At 38.7% G+C, this 26,475-nt stretch overlaps 1 protein-coding gene across 1 annotated transcript in view; it reads left to right on the plus strand.

Moving 5' to 3' along the window:
• Positions 1-26,475, plus strand: part of CCDC149 (coiled-coil domain containing 149) — a 258,788-nt gene that overhangs the window by 72,195 nt on the left and 160,118 nt on the right. Inside the window, 5 exon segments of the mRNA XM_053704090.1 lie at positions 10,294-10,455; positions 11,877-11,915; positions 18,850-18,957; positions 19,967-20,032; positions 20,034-20,084. Coding sequence (XP_053560065.1) covers positions 10,294-10,455; positions 11,877-11,915; positions 18,850-18,957; positions 19,967-20,032; positions 20,034-20,084 — 426 coding nt within the window.

Genomic DNA, 26,475 nt, shown 5'->3' on the forward strand with positions numbered 1-26,475 from the left:
CAGTTATATAAATATTTAGTGCATAACCATATGATATGATTTAGGTCACACCATGCAGGCAATCCTGTATCAGCATCTATTAGCCCCATTTGGAGCCCAATCTGTCCCTTAGATGTCTGGAAGATAGAAAAACAAAAAAATATGTTATATATTTTAAAATGGGATTATTACAATTGTTATTTAATCTATTACAAATCTGAATTTTATTTCCCAGATCCATATATAGATATTTATACAGTCTGAGTATCCATTAAATCTTTGAGAATTATACAGTTCATATAGATGAATTTCTAACTTCTCTTTTTAAATCAAGATTCGCATTTTCAGTGTTTGGGGGAAGTTGTGTACTGTAGGTAAGATTCAAGGAATGTTTAGCATTCAAGTGTAATGTTTACTTTTCCTGTAGATCTTTGGTTTCAAATGTTTATTATAGACAGTGTGACTGTGATCTCCACATGGGGTCATTTATCTGATGACTTTTATTACATAGAGGAAAGATCAGGAAATCAAACTTGAGAGAGCCGTATAATGAATAGAGGAAAGATCAGGAAATCAAACTTGAGAGAGCCATATAATGAAAATCTCTTTGAAATGAACTGCCTTCACTGATTGAACCAAATGTTTTCCCCTTGTTCTCACTTGTCCCAAGTTAGCAGTGACGGGGGCAAGGGTCATAGTGAGACCAATTCAATTTATATCAGTTAGATATTAGCTCAATGGAATTATTAAATTATGTGACACATCTGTAGTTTATTTAATGTTACTTCACAGGTACACTGACAAGTGAAACAAGACAGAAGAGCAGAGATATCCCTTTAAGGAACTAGAGGACAAACTTTTTTCCAAACCATTCTGAAGAAAGTGAATTATTCTAGGAAATTTTAAAGGAGTGCCAAACAAACCCATGTTCCAACACCAGGAAACAAAAACCTTCTAAATCTTGTGTTAAAACTTCCCTGTCGGCTTGAACCAGAATCTGAAAAACCTCAGTTTCCATGCCATCAAGTTTAGAGATTTAAAGACCTGACAAAATAAACAGCCCTTGAAACAGAAGGTCGTAATGCAGAGAAGAAGCCAAGAAGGACAACTTGCCTTATGCATCAGATCTACAAACTAAGACCTGCGAAGTCAATCTTCAGCAATTGGGATTACTGATTATACATCCTGCTTGATCCTTGCTATTAACTTTGGTAGCAGAACAAGAGGTTGAAAAAGTAAGCCAGTAAGCTATTAGAGTATCCATAGCCTGAGGATCCCTGAATCTTGCAAAATATCTGGGGAGTTCTTTGTTAAAAAGAGAAGCCATCAGATCCACTTCCAGAAGACCCCATAGGTCTAAAATCTGCTTGAAGACTTCCAGATGAAGAGACCATTATCCAGGGTGACAACTGAGAAAGTCTGCTTCCCAGTTGCACAGCCCTGGAATATGAACTGCAGAAATAATACAGGAATTCCTTTCTGTCAAAGTCAGAATTCATGAGACCTCCCTCGATGCCAGGGAACTGCAAGTTCCCACCTGATTATTGATGACGGGCACTGCTGTGACATTGTCTGACTGTAAACGCAGATAAGTCTTTCTCTTCAAGAGAGAGAAAAACTGAAGGGCCCTGGAAATTGCAAATATTTATGGCCAACTTCGTCTTCTGAGTACCCAAACTCCCTGTGCTCTCTGGGACCTTCAGACTGCAATCCGAAAGACTTGCAACTGTCGAAAACACTGTCCAATTTGAGTGAACAAAGGATGCCTCCAGAACAGTGGACTGATGATTAATCCACCCGGAAAGGGATTGTCTTTTTTGACAAACAAAAGAATCATCTGAGCCAACTGAGAGTAATCCCTACACCGCTGACTAAACATACAAAGCTGTAGGGGGCTCATGTGAAACCGAGCAAATGGAATTGCATCTGAGGCTATTATCAGACCTAAGACTTCTATACAAAGAATTACAGAAGGAGGAAGAACTGACTGAAGATTTACACAAGCTGAAAGTATCTTAAACTTTCTCTGTTCTGTAAATCATTGAGACTGAGTTGATTTATTATGCCCAAAAAAGTAACCCTGGACTGAGGGAACAAAGAACTCTTTGGAAAATTTAATTTCCAATCATGCTCTTGAAGAAACAATTAAAGTTTTGTTGGTATGATATATTGCTAAATGTAACCTGTACCAGAATATATTGTCCTGGTAAGGAACCACTGACACACCTTGTACTCTGATAACAGAGGCGCAACAAACTGAAAATTCTTGTCCAGAAAAGTAGATCTTAGAAATTGATGATGATTCTGTGAAAATAGGATTATGAAGATAGGCATCCTTCAGCTCTATAGAGGACATGCATTGTCCCTGTTGAACAAGAGGACGTATAGTGCTAATGGTTTCCATCTTGAAAGAAATAACCCTTAGAAATGTGTTTAAAGTTTTCAAATCCAGAACAGGACTGTAAGTCCCTTTTTTCTTGGGAGCAATAAAGAGGTTTGAGTAGGAACCCTGACCCTGTTCCAATTCCAATTCCAGAACTGGAACTATTACACCCAGATCTGAAATCCAATTGAAAAAAGGCTCTTCCCTTTACAGGATTCCATGGAATATGATATAGAAGAAACCTTCACCTGGGAGTCTTTGTTCTCAAACCTATTCTGTAACCTTGGGAAACAATGTTAAGAACCCAAGGATCTTAAACAGAATTAAACCAAGCTGCATGAAAAAGGGGTAATCTGCTCCCTACCAGAAGATCTGGATCAGGGGCTGCACCTTTAGGCAGATTTAGCAATGGAAGCAGGCTTTTTAGACTGTTTAGATCTGTTCCAATTAGGAGAAACTATAAGAACCATGTTTCTGTGAAGAGATGGAAGATTTCTGTTTTTTAGATAGATTAAAGGAACTTTAACATTTAAAGGAACATTTAAAAACCCTTGCTTCACCCACAGACTTCTTATCCTGAGAGAGAAAAGCACATTTTTCCAGTCACAGTAAAAATAATCTCATCCACACTAGACCCAAACAATATTTTTTTTTGAGTTTTTCAAATATATTGAAAATTGACAACCGTAATTAATGCAAATCGTACAAATAATAGTGTCGATTTACAAGGTACAAAATTATATAAATAAACACAATGCATAAGACTGAAATAAAACGATAATACCTAGTGTATACATGAATATGTACTATTACGGTAACATGAGGATCTATATGAAATAGGCATATATTGTGCCATAGCATCATTAATAGCAGTGTTGCCAAACTTATTTTGTACTTGTATATGTAAAGAAGGAGAAAAAATAAAGTAAGGACCTGTTGCAGCACCTACAACTTATTAGGTGATGTAGAATTGGGAAAGGAAAAAACATTAGATACTTATGACCGGCAGCAGGGAATCAAGACTATCAAAATATGCATATATGTATACATGCACACACATGTATATATGAATCTAAGAAACATAGTCTAATGTACACTCCACTGAATCTGGTGCCGCCCAGGGCCCTTGGGCCAACACCAGACCCCAGCAAAGAAACAAAAATAATAAAAAAAAAAAAATAAGAGGCTCACTTATTCAAATACTTGAAACCCCTTACTATAGTTGTATGGCAGCTGAATATGATAATCCCTACTCACACAAAGTATTCCCAATGCTACCAAAATAATGACATAATTTCAATCATTGCTGCAACAGGACGTGAAATAGGATTAATGGCGGTGTTTTCGAGGGAAACCGCAATTTAGTCTCTGGTGTCTAACAAATGCACGCAGAGAACTGTATATATGAGGGGCGGAGAATAATATAATATGTATAATAACTATATGAAGTAAGGGCTATGAGTAGTACATAAAATCATAAGCATATTATTTATATACAGCCTTATGTGCAGCCTCATATTATACAAAAAAATTTAACCTGGCTAATATATCAATGAAATAGTAAATGTCTTTATCCGAATACTACTCAATATGTTATATCTTGCAAAGGTTGGAGGCTTACTAATCGTATGACAAAAATAGCTTTAGTTTAAATTAAGAGTCCAACATTTAGCAATAAAATATTAATAGGTTCTAAAAGCGAACATATTATATAGAGGCTATAGCCTACAGGACCTCCAAATAAAGTAAAGAACACATAACACCCATACTCTAAAAAGAATGATACATAAAAAAATAAATAAAAAAGGAACAGGTGATCTCTGTAACACTCCTGAAAAAGCATTATGTTCATCGTTGCTTTTAGTAAATAATAGAGTGAGTCAAGTATAATAAGAGTCCGTTTATGATTCTAAATTTTAAATATTGGCGTTTGTTGACACTATGAAAAGCATTACTTATAGGACCTATAGCAAGCTACCTCTAATTAAAACAGTAAAACATTGCAAAAAAATCTGTGAATATAGAACTGTGTAGAACACATAACAGCAAGCTTAGCCAATGCCTTCCTTGAAGTCCATCTTGGGATGAGAGATCGTAATGCTGAGTCCCTCTAGGCAAGTCGACAGGGGAAGTAATAATCAGCTCTGGTTCCATATTTAATGTCCTCGGTATTGCAGTAGTAGCCACCATAAGATCATCCTTTTGATCATATAAATAGCATGGTTCCTGCTCCTGGGGATTAGCTTCACCCTCCACGGCGTTAGTAATGCAAAGGAGAGGGAGAACTTTCAAGACATGGCAGTTGTTTGTGACTGTTATGTCCGCTGTGTCCAAATTTAGGTTTGGTAGCGTGCTATGATGTCCGATGGGGCATGTCAGCTCAATGGGCAAACGTAAGACATGATTCTTATCAGGGCTGCTCTTTGCCTATATGTTTAAATGCAGCATGGCTTAGCCTCTCTCTACAGGATAGATAGGAGCGTCCACTCGTTGAAAGGAACTATTATGGCGGCACAAATCTCAGGAAGTGGATGTATATGGTAGTGTCAGTATTTCTCAGGGTAATAACGACATGCCGGTCCGCCGCTTGTGCAGGATTGTCAGCTCCTGCTGCTGTGCCTTCACAACACTTACGCATTGTCAGCTACAGATTAAAGAAGTGATTGTGCAAGAGTTGCATCATAGCTGACTCCCAGCCATCCCAGGCCTTCATTGTGGTTACACTTCCGACACACTCTCAGAGCCAAGGATGTCCGCTCGAGAGCTCCCAAAGTCTCCAGTAGTTCTATGTGCTATAGGGATCCCCTTGTAAAATATATAGAGTTTTTAATGACAATTAAACATTCTTTTTATCATATTAGAGCCAGGAGCTCTTCACACGCACGTCCGATTCCTTTGACACTTGGCTCCGCCCCCCCACTTTTCCTTTTAAAAGGAGGAGACAGAAGTCTAGCATTAGAAACCATGACAGTAGACCATGATTTCAACCATAAGGCCCATCTAGTGAAAACTGCCAGAATAATATTCTTAGCATTGATCTAATTACATCAACAGCATCAAAAATGAAAGCATGATTTCATGAAGATTTTATCAAGCCCCCTTCCGCCACGGTATAATAAATTGAGCTCTAAGGGTTACAATTGATTAGACAACTCTTCACAATTCTCAATCCTTAGCAAGTTGTTCAGATAAAACCTTAGAAGTGGCTTGCCATTAAGCTTTTCTATGAAAATTTCTGTCCATGGACTCTCTAAAGTGTTGCTATCTTCCATAGGAATGGTAATACGCTTAGCCAAAGTAGAAATAACCCCATTAATTTTAGGAATAGTTTCACAAAACTCTAAATTAGAAGCCAGAAAAGAAAACATTCTTTTAAATCTTTGAGCAGGATTAAAAGGGACTCCCAGGCTTAGACTACTCTTTAGCAAATATCCCAGAGATAGCATTAGCAACTGAAAATACTTCAGGTGATTTAACAGAGGACTTAAAAATGAATTCCAACTGTTTAACAGACTTGGCCTCAGGAACTATAACATCCTGAACCCCTAAAGTACATATCACTTCTCTTAAGAGAATAAAGGTGTTCAAGCTTGATTATCTGAAAACACTTCACCCTCAAAGGATAAATCCGAAGCACCAGGGCCTGGATCTGGAGCATTTAGCTTAACAGATTTGATTTACCCTTTGAAGCAACAGCAGCATTAGACTGATAGAATGTGTAAAATGAATCGTACATGAATTGCAAAGCTGAGTAGAAGGGATAATATCAACCAGCTTGCAAAAGATACACTTTAAATGAGTGTTCAGAGGATCTAGCTTCCGGGGTACTAGTAAGAAAAGAAGAAGGGACAGAATCAGTATACTTCATTGTAAAAAATAACAGGCAGGCAATGACAAAATCCAATAACTGATAATGATTTAAACTTGGCAGTAAACAGGTAGGGTAAATAAAGCATCTTTACATGCAAATGAAGCAATTACATCTTACCACTTCATCAGAGGCTTAAATATTCCTATAGCAGAAGAGCACTAACCCGATGAGCATATAAATATTAAATGTGCACAGAGACAGACAGTGCAAAAGCTGAAGCGCGCTAAATAATCAGACACAAAGACATCAAATAGCACACGACAAGGGTTAGGAATAAAGACGCTAAAAACCTCACGCGTACATAAGCTGACGTGGGCTAAGTAAAAGCGAAAAAACGCCCTGCGCATAAGCAGATGCCCTCTAATCAGAGTGTGAACAAAAAACACGGCATGTGAAAAACCGAACAAAAACGAAGTGTGAAATAAAAAAAGCCAACACGCACTTACAAATACTTAACACACCTGAAGGGTAAAAACAGGTACTGTACTTAAATACCCAAACCTATAAATGCCTTCTAGAATAGTTACCAGGCTATGGTATACCTAAAATTGAGTACCTACTAATAGCCTACACGCTTATATTGGTGCCTTCAGTTCTTTTATATATAACGTTTATAAAACCCCACACTCACCTAAAAGGAACCAACTATTGGACTTACCATATGCAGCAGAAACTGCTTCCAGTTGATAATCAATCCAGTGCTGTACGTGTGACAGCAGATCTAAATATATAGAGTATAACATAGAATCAATTGGAGGAAGCTGTGGACCCTGCGACACTTGTGGCAGACATGTGACTAACTCCCATACGGTGTTCTTGTGTCACTAGCCATACTCACAAACACCTGGAGCACCTTCAGCCTGCAAAGGCAAAGGCAAGACTAGTTTCCTGTAAGTTGGGCGGGTTTTAAGGGCTTTTTTGGGATCTTTGTCTCCTCCGAGTGTTGCCTGTCCCTGATACACATAACCTCACTTGATTTATTGCTAAGTTAACTTTTGGTTGAGAGGAAAATTTTTGTTTTCCATTAAATATGTGGCAGAGGGTCCTTGCATGCTTTCTCTGTGTTTCTTTAATGGGGACACATACTACCCCTATGTCTACCATCTTAGATATTATCTTCCCCCACTGCAAATACTCTTAATGCAGTGTATTCTCCCGAGCTATTCACCTGGCTGATCTTACTGACCATTTTACTGAAGTTTATGCCAATATTAAAGGGGTGTTAAGCTCTAAATACATTTCATGCACCTCCCTCTAATTATGGGTACTTCCATTTTCGAACCTATGTTACACTGCAGGTATCTGAAGGAGAGTTGCTGCATATGTGCAAACAGGTTAGCACTGAAATACAGTGAAAGCTAGATTTCAGCATGGAGGCACCCATGACTAGAGGGAGGTTTGGAATAACCCCAATACTATGATTATAAATGCATGTAGTGTTTAATGTCCCTTTAAGCCCCAATTGTTCCGATGTTAACACTTTGATGCCAGCTCAAAGGGGTTAATAAAGTACAGCCAGAGCAACGCGCAGTTTCAAGAGAACAGTCAAATACAGAACAGCGCTGCAAAGCGGCAGCTCGTTAGTTGATGATGGCTGTCAAGGTTTTTTTTGTTTTTTTAAACCCCACCCCCTTTGCATTTCATGGTCCTTTAAGACTGTTGAATGTAAAATGTTTTTGTGAGTAATGTACCTTTTTTATTCCTAAATTTTACCTTTCTTTATGAATTTTGATTTTATTATTAGATTTAGACATTTTTAAATACAATTTTTTTTATCGTTGCAGCTCATTTCCAATGCAATTTTCATTTGCTGCAATATGTTGTTGCTTCATATTTTTTTTTCAAGCAATAAATGTCTGCATATTTAACCCCTTAGATTTGCTAGTTTGTCATCATGTGTATCTACTACCCTATATTTATGAGAACCATGTGTTGTCATCCTGGGATCACCATTCCAATCCGAACCAGGGGAAGGAAGTTCCAGTCTGTCTGTGAGCTAATTTTGCAATTTGAACTTTTTTATGGGAAAAGAAGCCTAGGCTTAGAATAAATTTGGGTCTGCTGAGAAGAAATATATATGATCAGATGTGTAAATTAATAATGACCAGTAAAGTATTATATCACTTTCCTTAACTTAAGATTCAGAATGTAAATGAGAAATGTCCATCACATTTATATTAGCTGATTAATGTAAGAGTTTAGCAGTGTTTATGGCCTTATTGTATTTATGAAGTGTAACAGTGTATTTCAGGAGCATTTGTAATATTTGGTAAAGAAAATTTAATTTTGTATCAAAGTAATTGATTTTTGTTGACAGTGACATCAAATGTGTGATAAATTAGTTGCTATCATCCTACCACCTTAAATTGTAGTGTGTTGCAAATATGTCACATGATGTTGTGAGGAGCCAATCTGGAGCTGGCATTAGTTTTATGATAAACATTTGTTTAAGCATTTATAAACAAGGCCACATAGCCGAAATGCATTAGATCTGTATTGGCTGGTTGTCGTGATTTTAATGTGATCAATAAAGATTACATGTTATGCTCTTGAGAGTGCCAGCCTTATTGGTTGCTTTTGTAGACTTAGTACGAGCAAACGTCTCATGATATACATCTGCTGGAAATAGTTACATATATGGAAAAGAGATTAGGGATAAACCATTGATTTAGTAAATATCTTGCAGTTTGTGAGAATCCTCATTTAGTATTGGTGACATGTATACTTTGTTCTGTATCTGAAATGTAACTATGGACCATTGACAATGTAGGACAATGGTTAGACTATATGACTGTATAAAAAATCTTTTCAGCACTACATGGCTGTAACTATAGGGAAGGACACCTTACAAGGGCTGTGGATTTTAATGCTTTAGCAACATCTAATGGTATGCTGGACATTTCTGAGCTTTAACAATAAACAAAATTAGACTGAAATAGAATAATGTATATACAGAGGGAGAACCGCTCAACCAGGTACAAACAACGGCTCATTAGCTGACTCTGTGGCGAGTCACCACCTGGGAGCAGCCTCTTGTACGAGCAAACGTCTTATGATATACCACCTGGGAGCAGCCTCTTGTACGAGCAAACGTCTCATGAGATACCACCTGGGAGCAGCCTCTTGTAGCCCAATGTTGCCTTTCACAGATGAGAACTCTCCTGAAGTATATCAGACTAATCCCCCCTAAAAATGACAGTCAAGCCCTGTAATACCTCCTCTGAACAAGGAACATGGGAACCCCAGATGATCTTTTCAGACTTCGGAAACAAACAAACAAAGAGAGAGGCGCCTGTGTGTATATGTGTAAATCATCGGTCTTACTGATACACACAGGCATTGTTTGTTTTTTTTCCTAAATTTTCAGATAACCTGACACTAAGGGCTAGATTTATCAAGCCCCTGCGGCAGCAAGTTCTCACAAGAACTTGCTCGCCGCAATTTATCAAGCAGCGGTCACCAGACCGCTGCTTCCCTAACATCTATGCCACCTCTATTGTGGCGAAATTCAATCTCCTCGGTTGAGTCCGACCGAGGAGATTGACAGCTCCTGCCCGCGCGTGATTGGCTGTGCGCGGGCAGGGGGCGGGATTGCACGCAAGCGCAAAATTGCGCTCGTGTGCAATGTTAATTACCTGCGGGTAATTTTGCCCCGCCAAAGGCGAGCTGAAGCGTACAGGGGTGCGTATACGCGCCCCTGTACGCCTCAGCGTTGATAAATCTAGCCCTAAGGTGTGAAGAGAGGGCAGCCACTTTTGGAATCAAACGTCGGATGGACGTTGTTTCCTAATGTTATTTGGATATCCTGAAGATTACTGACTTCTGGGACACTCCACTGCTAGTGGATATTTCTGGACTTTTTGGTATCTTTTATGTACAATATATTTGCTTTTTTGTGTATATACCTCCTATACTATCTCAGTATTTGGCGATAATACAGTTATATCACATTCACCTGTGTTTTTGAGTGCCCCCTATTGGGAGTTATATATTATCTCCCTTATTACGTGATCTTTTCAGACTGGTTTACAACATAGACGTGTTCCTTGTCTCTTTGCAGTTTCTTGTCTGTAAGAGGAAGCTGGAAAGCAAGAAGGAAGCTCTGCTTATCCTGTCCAAGGAACTGGACACATGTCAGCAAGAGAGAGACCAGTACAAGCTTATGGCCAATCAGCTGCGAGAGCGACACCAGTCTTTGAAGAAGAAGTATCGAGAACTGATTGTAAGTATTTTTTACAGGCAAAGCTATAAAGTTTTAAGAGACTATTTAATATAAGCCTTGTAACCCTGGAATCCAGTGACCACTATTTCATCAACCACTACAAAACTAAACTATGAAATATGTAGAGCCCAAATAGTTGCTTATCATGGAATCCAGCATGTGCATACATTTGTATTTTTATTTTAAAAAAAGGGCATGCACGACAACCTATTTTATACAGAATTCAGAATCTATCTAAATGCTTATTAAAGGGTCATACAAATGCAAAAGAAAAGAAAATGCTACAATGTGCACTATTGTTTGCATATAACTCTGTATGGGTTAAAGACATAGTTACAGTTAGCTTCAGCGCTGCAATGCACGTCTGGGACCTAGATAAACTCAGTCATTAAGCTAATGACAAGAGGCACATGTTTGTAGCTCCAATCACCAGCTAGCTCCCAGTATAGTATTGCTGCTCTTGAGCCTCACTAGGTATGTTTTTCAACAAAGGATATCAAGAGTACAAAGTACATTTGATAATAGAAGAATATTAAAAAGTCTGTCTGAACCATGAAACTCTAATTTTATGTCCTTTTAATTAACAAAATGCAAAGAAAAACTTGTCTTTGGTGCTTCTGCATTTCTCCCACTAAAAATCCATTTTATTACACACACACACACACATATATATATATATATATATATATATATATATATATATATATATATATATATATATATATATATATATATATATATATATATATATTACTGACGTTGGGCCAAATTATAATTATATTATGGTCTGACTCCAAGATTTTCAACAAATTTGTCAAGCCTTAGTCATATATATTACACCCACATATGTTATAATGGAGGGCACCCATGGTTGTCTTCAGGACTCTAAACCAGGGCCTCATTTTAAGGTGCCAATCGCTTTCTGGCACCTTGGTTTGTTGAGCCCTGCTGTAGACAGTGACATGCTTCACAAGCATTAGAATAAAAGGTATTTTTTCAGTACTAGAAGTCCAAGAACAGTTGTACTACTGTAAAAACTGTAATACACTCTGTCCCTTTTTAAATGCTTACTTGAGTTACACATGAATCATAGTGTAAATAACATTTTGTTTTTGGTCTCCTGAATGAAAGTAAACCACAACACATTTTAGTTTAAAATTAGAACTTTTTTGTATAGAAAGTATGCAGCATTTCTGTTAAGGCAGCATGTACTTTTGTATTTAATAAATTACCTTTCAAAAACAACATTTACACTTTATAACTATGGTAAAGTTTTCAGCATTAAAGGCAAGAAACCTCATTGTATACACTCTTACAATACTGACAGTCTATTATATTTTTACAAAGGTATAAAGATAGTATAAAGATATAATCTTAATTATAACATGATTTGTAGTTACCAGATTTTCTGTTTGTTGCAGGAAGGAGATCCAACACTTCCACCAGAGAAGAGAAAGCAGGTATAAAAACCGCTTACTTAAGTGAGATATTTAATTTATAAACTATTTATTATTATTATTAGTTATTTGTAGAGCGCCAACAGATTCCGCAGCGCTAATTTATTCAGGTATAGCTTTATTTTGTACTATTCCTGTTTACATCTGAGGTTACAGAATGCTTGAACTATGTTGTAACAAGGCTTTTAGCAATAAGATCATTTATCATCCACATTAGGCATGTTCAATATTTAGCATTTTTTTAATTGAATCGCCTTAAAGGGACAGTGTTCTTTAATATTTTCTCCCCTTATTAGATATGTGTTTACGTTTTTTTTTCCATTGTTTAACAAATGCTGGACTAGTCAGCTGCAAGCTGTATTCGGCTCCTTAAGAGCACAATTATTCTTGTGAAAGTCCAACACACTGATATCTGGATTTGCACAGATCTCAGTGTGCTGCACTTTCACAAGAATAATTGCGGCTCCGAAAAGAGTCGAATGCGGCTTGCGGCCGACTAGTTCAGCATTCGTTACACCACGGAAAAAACAAATGCATGTATCTACCCCTTATGTGTTCCAAATGAGTCATTTTACCTGCAAAAGAGTATTAAATTGTTCAAAAATAGACCATTTAACTTTATTTTGTCATTTTAAATAGCTATATTAGCAATTTTAATACTACAATGTTGGCTATAAAAAAACACCTATGTAAATAAGAGGCATTAGTGGAAATCAACAACTTGTTCAGTGATAACTGTATGGTTGACTACATGTGTATTCATCAGAAGGGTTTTATTTGCTGTGTGCCTTTCTCCAACATAGGTGTGTCCGGTCCACGGCGTCATCCTTACTTGTGGGATATTCTCTTCCCCAACAGGAAATGGCAAAGAGCCCAGCAAAGCTGGTCACATGATCCCTCCTAGGCTCCGCCTACCCCAGTCATTCTCTTTGCCGTTGTACAGGCAACATCTCCACGGAGATGGCTTAGAGTTTTTTAGTGTTTAACTGTAGTTTTTATTATTCAATCAAGAGTTTGTTATTTTGAAATAGTGCTGGTATGTACTATTTACTCAGAAACAGAAAAGAGATGAAGATTTCTGTTTGTATGAGGAAAATGATTTTAGCAACCGTCACTAAAATCCATGGCTGTTCCACACAGGACTGTTGAGAGCAATTAACTTCAGTTGGGGGAACAGTGTGCAGTCTCTTGCTGCTTGAGGTATGACACATTCTAACAAGACGATGTAATGCTGGAAGCTGTCATTTTCCCTATGGGATCCGGTAAGCCATGTTTATTACGATCGTAATTAAGGGCTTCACAAGGGCTTATTAAAACTGTAGACTTTTTCTGGGCTAAATCGATTCATTATTAACACATATTTAGCCTTGAGGAATCATTTTATCTGGGTATTTTGATATAATAATATCGGCAGGCACTGTTTTAGACACCTTATTCTTAGGGGCTTTCCCAAAGCATAAGCAGAGCCTCATTTTCGCGCCGGTGTGGCGCACTTGTTTTTGAGAGGCATGGCATGCAGTCGCATGTGAGAGGAGCTCTGATACTTAGAAAAGACTTTCTGAAGGCGTCATTTGGTATCGTATTCCCCTTTGGGCTTGGTTGGGTCTCAGCAAAGCAGATACCAGGGACTGTAAAGGGGTTAAAGTTCAAAACGGCTCCGGTTCCGTTATTTTAAGGGTTAAAGCTTCCAAATTTGGTGTGCAATACTTTTAAGGCTTTAAGACACTGTGGTGAAAATTTGGTGAATTTTGAACAATTCCTTCATGTTTTTTCGCAATTGCAGTAATAAAGTGTGTTCAGTTTAAAATTTAAAGTGACAGTCACGGTTTTATTTTAAAACGTTTTTTGTACTTTGTTATCAAGTTTATGCCTGTTTAACATGTCTGAACTACCAGATAGACTGTGTTCTGAATGTGGGGAAGCCAGAATTCCTATTCATTTAAATAAATGTGATTTATGTGATAATGATAATGATGCCCAAGATGATTCCTCAAGTGAGGGGAGTAAGCATGGTACTGCATCATTCCCTCCTTCGTCTACACGAGTCTTGCCCACTCAGGAGGCCCCTAGTACATCTAGCGCGCCAATACTCCTTACTATGCAACAATTAACGGCTGTAATGGATAATTCTGTCAAAAACATTTTAGCCAAAATGAACACTTATCAGCGTAAGCGCGGCTGCTCTGTTTTAGATACTGAAGAGCATGACGACGCTGATAATAATATTTCTGAAGGGCCCCTAACCCAGTCTGATGGGGCCAGGGAGGTTTTGTCTGAGGGAGAAATTACTGATTCAGGGAACATTTCTCAACAGGCTGAACCTGATGTGATTGCATTTAAATTTAAGTTGGAACATCTCCGCATTCGGCTTAAGGAGGTATTATCCACTCTGGATGATTGTGACAAGTTGGTCATCCCAGAGAAACTTTGTAAAATGGACAAGTTCCTAGAGGTGCCGGGGCTCCCAGAAGCTTTTCCTATACCCAAGCGGGTGGCGGACATTGTTAATAAAGAATGGGAAAGGCCCGGTATTCCTTTCGTCCCTCCCCCCATATTTAAAAAATTGTTTCCTATGGTCGACCCCAGAAAGGACTTATGGCAGACAGTCCCCAAGGTCGAGGGAGCGGTTTCCACTTTAAACAAACGCACCACTATACCCATAGAGGATAGTTGTGCTTTCAAAGATCCTATGGATAAAAAATTAGAAGGTTTGCTCAAAAAGATGTTTGTTCAGCAAGGTTACCTTCTACAACCAATTTCATGCATTGTCCCTGTCGCTACAGCCGCATGTTTCTGGTTCGATGATCTGATAAGAGCGGTCGATAGTGATTCTCCTCCTTTGGAGGAGATTATGGACAGAATCAATGCTCTCAAATTGGCTAATTCTTTCACCCTAGACGCCACTTTGCAACTGGCTAGGTTAGCGGCTAAGAATTCTGGGTTTGCTATCGTGGCGCGCAGAGCGCTTTGGTTGAAATCTTGGTCGGCTGATGCGTCTTCCAAGAACAAGCTACTTAACATTCCTTTCAAGGGGAAAAACGCTGTTTGGCCCTGACTTGAAAGAGATTATCTCTGATATCACTGGGGGTAAGGGCCACGCCCTTCCTCAGGATCGGCCTTTCAAGGCAAAAAATAAACCTAATTTTCGTCCCTTTCGTAGAAACGGACCAGCCCAAGGTGCTACGTCCTCTAAGCAAGAGGGTAATACTTCTCAAGCCAAGCCAGCTTGGAGACCAATGCAAGGCTGGAACAAGGGAAAGCAGGCCAAGAAACCTGCCACTGCTACCAAGACAGCATGAAAGGTTGGCCCCCGATCCGGGACCGGATCTGGTGGGGGGCAGACTCTCTCTCTTCGCTCAGGCTTGGGCAAGAGATGTTCTGGATCCTTGGGCGCTAGAAATAGTCTCCCAAGGTTATCTTCTGGAATTCAAGGGACTTCCCCCAAGGGGGAGGTTCCACAGGTCTCAGTTGTCTTCAGACCACATAAAAAGACAGGCATTCTTACATTGTGTAGAAGACCTGTTAAAAATGGGAGTGATTCATCCTGTTCCATTAAGAGAACAAGGGATGGGGTTCTACTCCAATCTGTTCATAGTTCCCAAAAAAGAGGGAACGTTCAGACCAATCTTAGATCTCAAGATCTTAAACAAGTTTCTCAAGGTTCCATCGTTCAAGATGGAAACCATTCGAACTATTCTTCCTTCCATCCAGGAAGGTCAATTCATGACCACGGTGGATTTAAAGGATGCGTATCTACATATTCCTATCCACAAGGAACATCATCGGTTCCTAAGGTTCGCATTCCTGGACAAACATTACCAGTTCGTGGCGCTTCCTTTCGGATTAGCCACTGCTCCAAGGATTTTCACAAAGGTACTAGGGTCCCTTCTAGCTGTGCTAAGACCAAGGGGCATTGCTGTAGTACCTTACTTGGACGACATTCTGATTCAAGCGTCGTCCCTTCCTCAAGCAAAGGCTCACACGGACATTGTCCTGGCCTTTCTCAGATCTCACGGGTGGAAAGTGAACGTGGAAAAGAGTTCTCTATCCCCGTCAACAAGGGTTCCCTTCTTGGGAACAATAATAGACTCCTTAGAAATGAGGATTTTTCTGACAGAGGCCAGAAAAACAAAGCTTCTAGACTCTTGTCGGATACTTCATTCCGTTCCTCTTCCTTCCATAGCTCAGTGCATGGAAGTGATCGGGTTGATGGTAGCGGCAATGGACATAGTTCCTTTTGCGCGCATTCATCTAAGACCATTACAACTGTGCATGCTCAGTCAGTGGAATGGGGACTATACAGACTTGTCTCCGAAGATACAAGTAAATCAGAGGACCAGAGACTCACTCCGTTGGTGGCTGTCCCTGGACAACCTGTCACAAGGGATGACATTCCGCAGACCAGAGTGGGTCATTGTCACGACCGACGCCAGTCTGATGGGCTGGGGCGCGGTCTGGGGATCCCTGAAAGCTCAGGGTCCTTTGGTCTCGGGAAGAATCTCTTCTACCGATAAATATTCTGGAACTGAGAGCGATATTCAATGCTCTCAAGGCTTGGCCTCAGCTAGCGAGGGCCAAGTTCATACGGTTTCAATCAGACAACATGACAACTGTTGCGTACATCAACCATCAGGGGGGAACAAGGAGTTCCCTAGCGATGGAAGAAGTGACCAAAATCATTCTATGGGCGGAGTCTCACTCCTGCCACCTGTCCTGCTATCCACATCCCAGGAGTGGAAAATTGGGAAGCGGATTTTCTGAGTCGTCAGACATTGCATCCGGGGGAGTGGGAACTCCATCCGGAAATCTTTGCCCAAGTCACTCAGCTGTGGGGCATTCCAGACATGGATCTGATGGCCTCTCGTCAGAACTTCAAAGTTCCTTGCTACGGGTCCAGATCCAGGGATCCCAAGGCGGCTCTAGTGGATGCACTAGTAGCACCTTGGACCTTCAAACTAGCTTATGTGTTCCCGCCGTTTCCTCTCATCCCCAGGCTGGTAGCCAGGATCAATCAGGAGAGGGCGTCGGTGATCTTGATAGCTCCTGCGTGGCCACGCAGGACTTGGTATGCAGATCTGGTGAATATGTCATCGGCTCCACCTTGGAAACTACCTTTGAGACGGGACCTTCTTGTTCAGGGTCCGTTCGAACATCCGAATCTGGTTTCACTCCAGCTGACTGCTTGGAGATTGAACGCTTGATTTTATCGAAGCGAGGGTTCTCAGATTCTGTTATTGATACTCTTGTTCAGGCCAGAAAGCCTGTAACTAGAAAGATTTACCACAAAATTTGGAAAAAATATATCTGTTGGTGTGAATCTAAAGGATTCTCTTGGGACAAGGTTAAGATTCCTAGGATTCTATCCTTCCTTCAAGAAGGATTGGAAAAAGGATTATCTGCAAGTTCCCTGAAGGGACAGATTTCTGCCTTGTCGGTGTTACTTCACAAAAAACTGGCTGCTGTGCCAGATGTTCAAGCCTTTGTTCAGGCTCTGGTTAGAATTAAGCCTGTTTACAAACCTTTGACTCCTCCTTGGAGTCTCAATTTAGTTCTTTCAGTTCTTCAGGGGGTTCCGTTTGAACCCTTGCATTCCGTTGATATTAAGTTATCTTGGAAAGTTTTGTTTTTAGTTGCAATTTCTTCTGCTAGAAGAGTTTCAGAATTATCTGCTCTGCAGTGTTCTCCTTATCTGGTGTTCCATGCAGATAAGGTGGTTTTACGTACTAAACCTGGTTTCTTCCAAAGGTTGTTTCTAACAAAAACATTAACCAGGAGATTATCGTACCTTCTCTGTGTCCGAAACCAGTTTCAAAGAAGGAACGTTTGTTGCACAATTTGGATGTTGTTCGCGCTCTAAAATTCTATTTAGATGCTACAAAGGATTTTAGACAAACATCTTCCTTGTTTGTGGTTTATTCTGGTAAAAGGAGAGGTCAAAAAGCAACTTCTACCTCTCTCTCTTTTTGGATTAAAAGCATCATCAGATTGGCTTACGAGACTGCCGGACGGCAGCCTCCCGAAAGAATCACAGCTCATTCCACTAGGGCTGTGGCTTCCACATGGGCCTTCAAGAACGAGGCTTCTGTTGATCAGATATGTAGGGCAGCGACTTGGTCTTCACTGCACACTTTTACCAAATTTTACAAGTTTGATACTTTTGCTTCTTCTGAGGCTATTTTTGGGAGAAAGGTTTTGCAAGCTGTGGTGCCTTCCATTTAGGTGACCTGATTTGCTCCCTCCCTTCATCCGTGTCCTAAAGCTTTGGTATTGGTTCCCACAAGTAAGGATGACGCCGTGGACCGGACACACCTATGTTGGAGAAAACAGAATTTATGTTTACCTGATAAATTACTTTCTCCAACGGTGTGTCCGGTCCACGGCCCGCCCTGGTTTTTTTAATCAGGTCTGATAATTTATTTTCTTTAACTACAGTCACCACGGTACCATATGGTTTCTCCTATGCAAATATTCCTCCTTAACGTCGGTCGAATGACTGGGGTAGGCGGAGCCTAGGAGGGATCATGTGACCAGCTTTGCTGGGCTCTTTGCCATTTCCTGTTGGGGGAAGAGAGTATCCCACAAGTAAGGATGACGCCGTGGACCGGACACACCGTTGGAGAAAGTAATTTATCAGGTAAACATAAATTCTGTTTTTTAATCTATTATACTGTTTTTAGAATATTTGGACCTCAAGTGTAGACTGTGTCAATTGTATTTGTCATTTGTCATTTGTTTGTTACAGGAATATCAGTAAAATAATTTTTGTGTACCACAGTCATTCCTTATTTGGAAGTATTCTTTGTAGACTTTCCAGGTGATCTATTTTCTGCCTGTGAGTTCATGTTACAGGAACACATGGTTCCTAACCTACTGTTTGTTACTAATTTCATAGCCTTACAGACAGTGCTGTGGAACTTATGATTTTTAAACTTCCTAGGCTAACCTGGTACAGCTGTTGGGGGATTCACGGGAAAGGAGTAAACAACTGGAAACAGGATTAAAAGAACTTCAGCAGAGATTGGAAGAAATTGAGGGAGACAATAAGGTATATTCCCTGCTTTTTTTTCTCTCTCTGTCTCCTTCTTTCGCTCTTTTTTTTCTCCCTTGTGATGTCACAGTGATGTAATTTAAAGGTCATGACTTATGTTATGTCAGAACTCAGTAAATGTATGGTAGTATGTGTGATGGCAGTGATTTGATATGTACAAAAAAAACGTGAGGAGAGAATTTGAACAAAAAGTTAAATTCTGCGTTTTAAGGTGTATTTATTTGCTCTGAAATAAATTAAACTTGTTTTAAACCTCTTGGGTACAACACATTTTAAAGGGACAGTCAAGTTAAAAAAAAATATTTCATGATTTAAATAGGGAATGTAATTTTAAACAACTTTCCAATTTAATTTTATCACCAATTTTGCTTTGTTCTCTTGGTATTCTTAGTTGAAAGCTAATTCTAGGAGGTTCATATGCTAATTTCTTAGACCTTGAAGACTGCCCTCTAATCTGAATGCATTTTTGACCACTAGAGGGCATTAGTTCATGTGTTTCATATAGATAACATTGAGCTCATGCACGTGAAGCTACCCTGGAGTGAGTACTGATTGGCTAAAAAGCAAGTCTGTCAAAAGAACTGAAATAAGGGGGCAGTTTGCAGAGGCTTAGATACACAAAAGGGTAAAAAGTGTATTTATATAACTGTGTTGGTTATGCAAAACTGGAGAATGGGTTATAAAGGGATTATCTTTCTTTTTAAACAACAAACATTCTGGTGTTGGCTGTCCCTTTAACACAGTTTTAAAACCTGAAAGTTCGGGCTATTTAGTTTTTGACACTGTACTGTTGTATACATTACAATCATTGTAAAGTTGCACCATATGTAAGAACACAAATTAGAGCATGGCATTTTTCGGCTTTTATGGCCCTTCCAGAACCTTTTTATTTTTAAACTTTTTAAAAATTAATTTTCAAACATTGAGGTACAAAATAAAGACCTGTACAATAAATGCACCTGAATCTTTCCAATGTAATACAATGATGATGATTTTTTTACCTCAGTTACTTAGAATGACAATTGCCAAGCAAAGACTTGGGGATGATGAGGTTGGCCCCCGCCATTTTGCCCCCTCATGAACGAGAAGACCTTGTAATGCAGCTGGAGAAAGCAAGGGAGCAGGTATTTGTTTTTTTATTTGTATAATTCTTTGGTCCAAAGTATGTCTAATATTGGAATCATAGACAATCTGTAAAAAAATAAAAATAAAACAAAAGTAGCTTAAGATGCATGCTAAAAAATTGAAAACTGTTATATTTTAAAAAAATTTTTTTGAAGATTATTAAATCCTATATTTTTATGCAATGATAATGATACATTTTTTATATTTTAAAGGGGGTATATAAAGTTTTTGCCATGTTTATTGGGTACTCTGACCTGATTAGAGATAGAGGAAGCTGAAAAAAATACTTCTTTGTACTTGTTAGTTCCTGGCTTTTAATAGTAATGCATAAATATAATATAATATATATTTGGTTATAACTCTTCTGAGATGTTTTAATTTTGAAGTTCAACTATAGAAAAGGTTGTGTTAAAAAATAAAAGTTACAAAATGCAAAGAAGGTTCATTAATTTAGTTAATTGAGCATATGCAAAAAACACTCCTCTCTGGGGCTAATGTAATTAGTGTTTTTCTTGCTTCTAATAAAACCTGTTGTTGAACCTGATGCAGTTCCATATAAATGCCAGAAATGCATTACAGCTCACTTAAAGGGACAGTAAAATAAAAATTAAACTGGGATTCAGGGCCAGATGAAACCTGGCTATTAGAGGGATATGATTTAAAGTTGTTCACATTGTATTGCAAATATACACTCGTAATGATCCAAGGTATTCGTGTTTCCGTGTTATTTTTCGCACATGCACGTTTTTATACAATTTGCTCTGTTGCGCGTTTTAAAAAAAAAATTAAAAAAATTAAGTAGCATTATGATCATACTTCGCTACGTTTGTAGTTTGATGTTTTCTGAAACATTTGTAATTTTGTTGTATTATATTTCGTAAATATCTGCTTAATATACTTTTTTTACTCAATGCATTTTATTTAGTTGAGTGTTTCGTAATGCATTTTGTAAACTATACATATTTTTTTTTTCAACTTTACATGGCATAAATTTAATATTTCCTCTTAAAATAAAATACTTACGGCTAGATTACGAGTTTTGCGGTAATGAGTGAAAAAAGCAGCATTAAGGATCTTTTTTCACTACCGCTGGTATTACGAGTTTTGCAGGTATATCTGTACCGCACACTTTTTTGGCCATAACTCAACGTAACTACCAACAGCTTTTCAAAAAGTCCTTTTTCAACTGGGACTTCCACAGCGCTGGTATTACGAGTCTGCCTGTACGGCCAAAAAGTGAACGGTACAGCCTATACCGTCAAGATCTGTACCATAAACTGAAAGTCAGTAGTTTGAGTTTTGCGCTACAAAGCCGTAACATAAAACTCATAACTAAAGTGCTCAAAGTACACTAACACCCATAAACTACCTATTAACCCCCTAACCGAGGCCCTCCCGCATTGCAAACACTATAATAAAATTATTACCTCTAATCTGCCGCTTCGGACATCGCCACCACTATAATAAAACATATTAACCCCTAAACCCCTGCACTCCTGCATCGCAAACACTAGTTAAATATTATTAACCCACTAATCTGCTGTACCTAACATCGCCCGCCACTATACTAAAGTTATAAACCCCTAAACCTAACCCTAAGTCTAACCCAACATCCAACATAACTTTAATATAATTAAAATAAATCTAAATACAAATGACTATTATTGCCTAAATAATTCCTATTTTAAATTAAATACTTACCTGTAAAATAAACCCTAAGCTAGCTACAATCTAACTAAGAAGTTACATTGTATCTATCTTAGGTTTTATTTTTATTTTACAGGTAAGTTTGTATTTATTTTAACTAGGTAGACTAGTTAGTAAATAGTTATTAACCTATTTACTAGCTACCTAGCTAAAATAAATACAAATTTACCTGTAAAATAAAACTTAACCTGGCTTACACTAACACCTAACCTTACACTACAATTAAATACAATTAACTAAATTACAAAAAACAAACAAACTAAATTACACAAAATAAAAAAGAAATGATCAAATATTTAAACTAATTACACCTAATCTAATAGCCCTATGAAAATAAAAAAGCCCCCCCAAAATAAAAAAAACCTAGCCTAAACTAAATTGCCAATAGCCCTTAAAAGAGCCTTTTGCGGGCATTGCCCAAAAGAAATCAGCTTTTTTTACCTGTAAATAAAAATACAAATACCCCACCAACAGTAAAACCAACCCCCCAAATAAAAACCTATCTAAAAAAAACCTAAGCTCCCCATTGCCCTGAAAAGGGCATTTCGATGGGCATTGCCCTTAAAAGGGCATTTAGTTCTTTTTCAGCCCAAACCCCTAATCTAAAATTAAAACCCACCCAATAACCCTTAAAAAAACCTAACACTAACCCCCGAAGATCCACTTACAGTTTTTGAAGACTGGACATCCATTATCAACGAAGCGGCAGAAATCCTCAGCGAAGCCGGCAGAAGTCTTTATCCAAGCGGGCCGAAGTCTTCATCCAGACGGCATCTTCTATCTTTATCCATCCGGCGCGGAGCGGCCCCATCTTCAAGACATCCGGCGCGGAGCATCCTATTCTCTTGACGGCTAACAAAGAATGAAGGTTCCTTTAAGGGACGTCATCCAAGATGGTGTCCCTTGAATTCCGATTGGCTGAAAGAATTCTATCAGCCAATCAGAAGGTGAAAAAATCCTATTGGCTGATGCAATCGGCCAATGGGATTGAGCTTACAATCCTATTGGATGATCCAATCAATTAATTGTTAATTGCATTTAATGTATTTATTTCATTGTAATGTAAGGTTAGGTGTTAGTGTAAGACAGGTTAGGTTTTATTTTACAGGTAAATCTTGTATTTATTTTAGCTAGGTAGTTAGAAAATAGTTATTCACTATTTACTAACTATTTTTACCTAGTTAAAATAAATACAAACTTAGCTGTGAAATTAAAAACTAAAACCTAAGATAGCTACATTGTAACTATTAGTTATATTGTAGCCTAGCTTAGGGTTTATTTTATAGGTAAGTATTTAGTTTTAAATAGGAATTATTTAGGTAGTAATAGTCATTTTTATTTAGATTTATTTTAATTATATTAAAGTTAGTGGTGGTTAGACCTTAGGTTTAGGGGTTAATAACTTTAGTATAGTGGCGGCGACGTTGGGGGCGGCAGATTAGGAGTTAATAAGTGTAGGTAAGGTGCGTCGGCAACAATTGGAGGCGGCAGATTAGGGGTTAAGTGTAGGTAGGTGGCTGGCGATGTTAGGGGCGGGCAGACTTACGGGATTAATAAGTATAATGTAGGTGTCGGCAATGTCGGGGGCGGCAGATTAGGGGTGTTTAGACTCGGGTTTAATGGTTAGGGTAGTGAGGGTGTAAACATAAATTATTCTTTCCCCATAGGAATCAATGGGGCTGCGTTACGGAGCTCCCCCCCCTTACGCTCTTTATTGCAGGTGTTAGGCCTTTTTTATAGTCGGCTCTTCCCATTGATGTCTATGGGGAAATCGTGCACGAGCACGTAAAATCAGCTCAAAGCAGCACTGGTATTGGAGCTCACGTATTGCCTTGCTAATGCCGGGTTTTTGCAAACCTGTAATAGCAGCGCTAAAGGGAGGTGAGCGGATGGCAATAACTTGCAAGCTATCACAGAGCCGCTCATAACGCAAAACTCGTAATCTAGCCGATTGTGTTTAAAATATATAGTATATTCATTTGTTGTACAATTATTTACTTTATTCTCCATAATACATTACATGTGTTAACACAAATCTTAAGCTATGTAATGTTAGTTTTATTTTGCATGTATCTTTCCTCCTTTATTGTAAGTAGTTTTTAAATAAAATGAGTAAAATTGTAAAAAGCTAAGTATTCTTTATAATTGTAGAAACTCCTTTTTTGTTTCATGAAATAAATAATACAAATATATATTCTAATTCTGAGTGATTTTAAAAGTGTAATTGTTCATTGTGTACATATTGTTTATCATTAGTTGTTATTACACTTTCTTCTGTTATGTGTGATCAGTCCACGGGTCATCATTACTTCTGGGATATAACTCCTCCCCAACAGGAAATGCAAGAGGATTCACCCAGCAGAGCTGCATATTAGCTCCTCCCCTCTACGTCAGTCCAGTCATTCTCTTGCACCCACGACTAGATAGGATGTGTGAGAGGACTATGGTGATTATACTTAGTTTTTATGACTTCAATCAAAAGTTTGTTATTTTACAATAGCACGGAGCGTGTTATTACTTCTCTGGCAGAGTTTGAGGAAGAATCTACCAGAGTTTTTTTACTATGATTTTAACCGGAGTAGTTAAGATCATATTGCTGTTCTCGGCATCTGAGGGAGGTAAAAGCTTCAGATCAGGGGACAGCGGGCCAGATGAATCTGCATTGAGGTATGTAGCAGTTTTATTTTCTGAATGGAATTGATGAGAAAATCCTGCCAATACCGTTAAAATGACATGTATGTATACACTTCAGTATTCTGGGGATGGAATTTCACCGGAACTACTCTGTTAAAAGTCACTAATCCTTTTAATAAGTATTTATCATGTTAAACGTTTTTGCTGGAATGTAGAATCGTTTACATTTCTGAGGTACTGAGTGAATAATATTTGGGCATTATTTTCCACTTGGCAGTTATTTGGTTTTAATTATGACAGTTTCGTTTCTCTTCACTGCTGTGTGAGAGGGGGAGGGGCCGTTTTTGGCGCTCTTTGCTACGCATCAAAAAATTCCAGTCAGTTACTCTTATATTTCCTGCATGATCCGGTTCATCTCTGACAGATCTCAGGGGTCTTCAAACTTCTTTAGAGGGAGGTAGATTCTCTCAGCAGAGCTGTGAGAATTTTATATTGACTGTGAATAAAAACGTTGCTCTGTAATTTTTATGTCAAATTTAATTATTGTTATTTTTCTAATGGGAACAAACCTTTGCTAAAAGTTGTGTTGTTTAAAGTTTGATGCTATAACTATTTTTCAGTTCATTATTTCAACTGTCATTTAATCGTTTAGTACCTCTTTGAGGCACAGTACGTTTTTGCTAAAAAAGATTATAACCAAGTTGCAAGTTTATTGCTAGTGTGTTAAACATGTCTGACTCAGAGGAAGTATCTGTGTCATTTGTTCCAATGCCAAGGTGGAGCCCAATAGAAATTTATGTACTAACTGTATTGATGCCTACTTTAAATAAAAGTCAATCTGTACAATTTGAACAAATTTCACCAAACAGCGAGGGGAGAGAGTATGCCGCTAACTCGCCTCACGCGGCCAGTACCTGCATCTCCCGCCCGGGAGGTGCGTGATATTATGGCGCCTAGTACATCTGAGCGGCCATTACAGATAACATTAACAAGATATGGCTACTGTTATGACTGAAGTTTTTGTCCTAAATTACCAGAAACTAAGAGGCAAGCGGATCACTCTGGGGTGAGAACAGAGTGCGCTGACAATACTAGGGCCATGTCTGATACTGCGTCACAGCTTGCAGAGATGAGGACGGAGAGCTTCCTTCTGTAGGTGCGGTTCTGATCCAAACAGATTGGATTCAGATATTTCAAATTTTAATTTAAATTGGAGAACCTCCGTGTATTACTAGGGAGGTCTTAGCAGCTCTCAATGATTGTAACACCGTTGCAATACCAGAGAAACTGTGTAGGTTGGATAAATACTTTGCGGGTACCGGCGAGTACTGACGTTTTTCCTATACCTAAGAGACTAACTGAAATTGTTACTAAGGAGTGGGATAGACCCGGTGTGCCGTTCTCACCCCCTCCAATATTTAGAAAGATGTTTTCCAATAGACACCACCACTCGGGACTTATGGCAAACGGTCCCTAAGGTGGAGGGAGCAGTTTCTACTTTAGCTAAGCGTACCACTATCCCGGTGGAGGATAGCTGTGCTTTTTCAGATCCAATGGATAAAAAATTAGAGGGTTACCTTAAGAAAATGTTTGTTCAACAAGGTTTTATATTGCAACCCCTTGCATGTATCGCGCCGCGTAGCTGGTCTGCCGGCAGCATTTTGGATTGAGTCTCTGGAAGAGAACCTTAGTTCATCTACGCTAGACTACCATTACGACATGCTTAGAGTCCTTAAACTAGCTAATTCATCATTTCGGAGGCGTAGTACATTATAACCAAAACTTACGGCTAAGACTCAGGATTCGCCATACAGGCACGTAGGGCGCTGTGGCTAAAATCCTGGTCAGCTGATGTTACTTCTAAGTCCAAATTACTTAATATACCTTTCAAGGGGCAGTCTTTATTTGGGGCCGGTTTGAAAGAAATTATCGCTGACATTACAGGAGGTAAGGGGCCACGCCTACCTCAAGACAAATCCAAAGCTAAGGCTAGACAGTCTAATTTTCGTCCCTTTCGGAATTTCAAAAACAGGAGCAGCATCAACCTCC

This window comes from Bombina bombina, chromosome 2, assembly GCF_027579735.1.
Source record: "Bombina bombina isolate aBomBom1 chromosome 2, aBomBom1.pri, whole genome shotgun sequence".
Taxonomy (NCBI): Eukaryota; Metazoa; Chordata; class Amphibia; order Anura; family Bombinatoridae; genus Bombina; species Bombina bombina.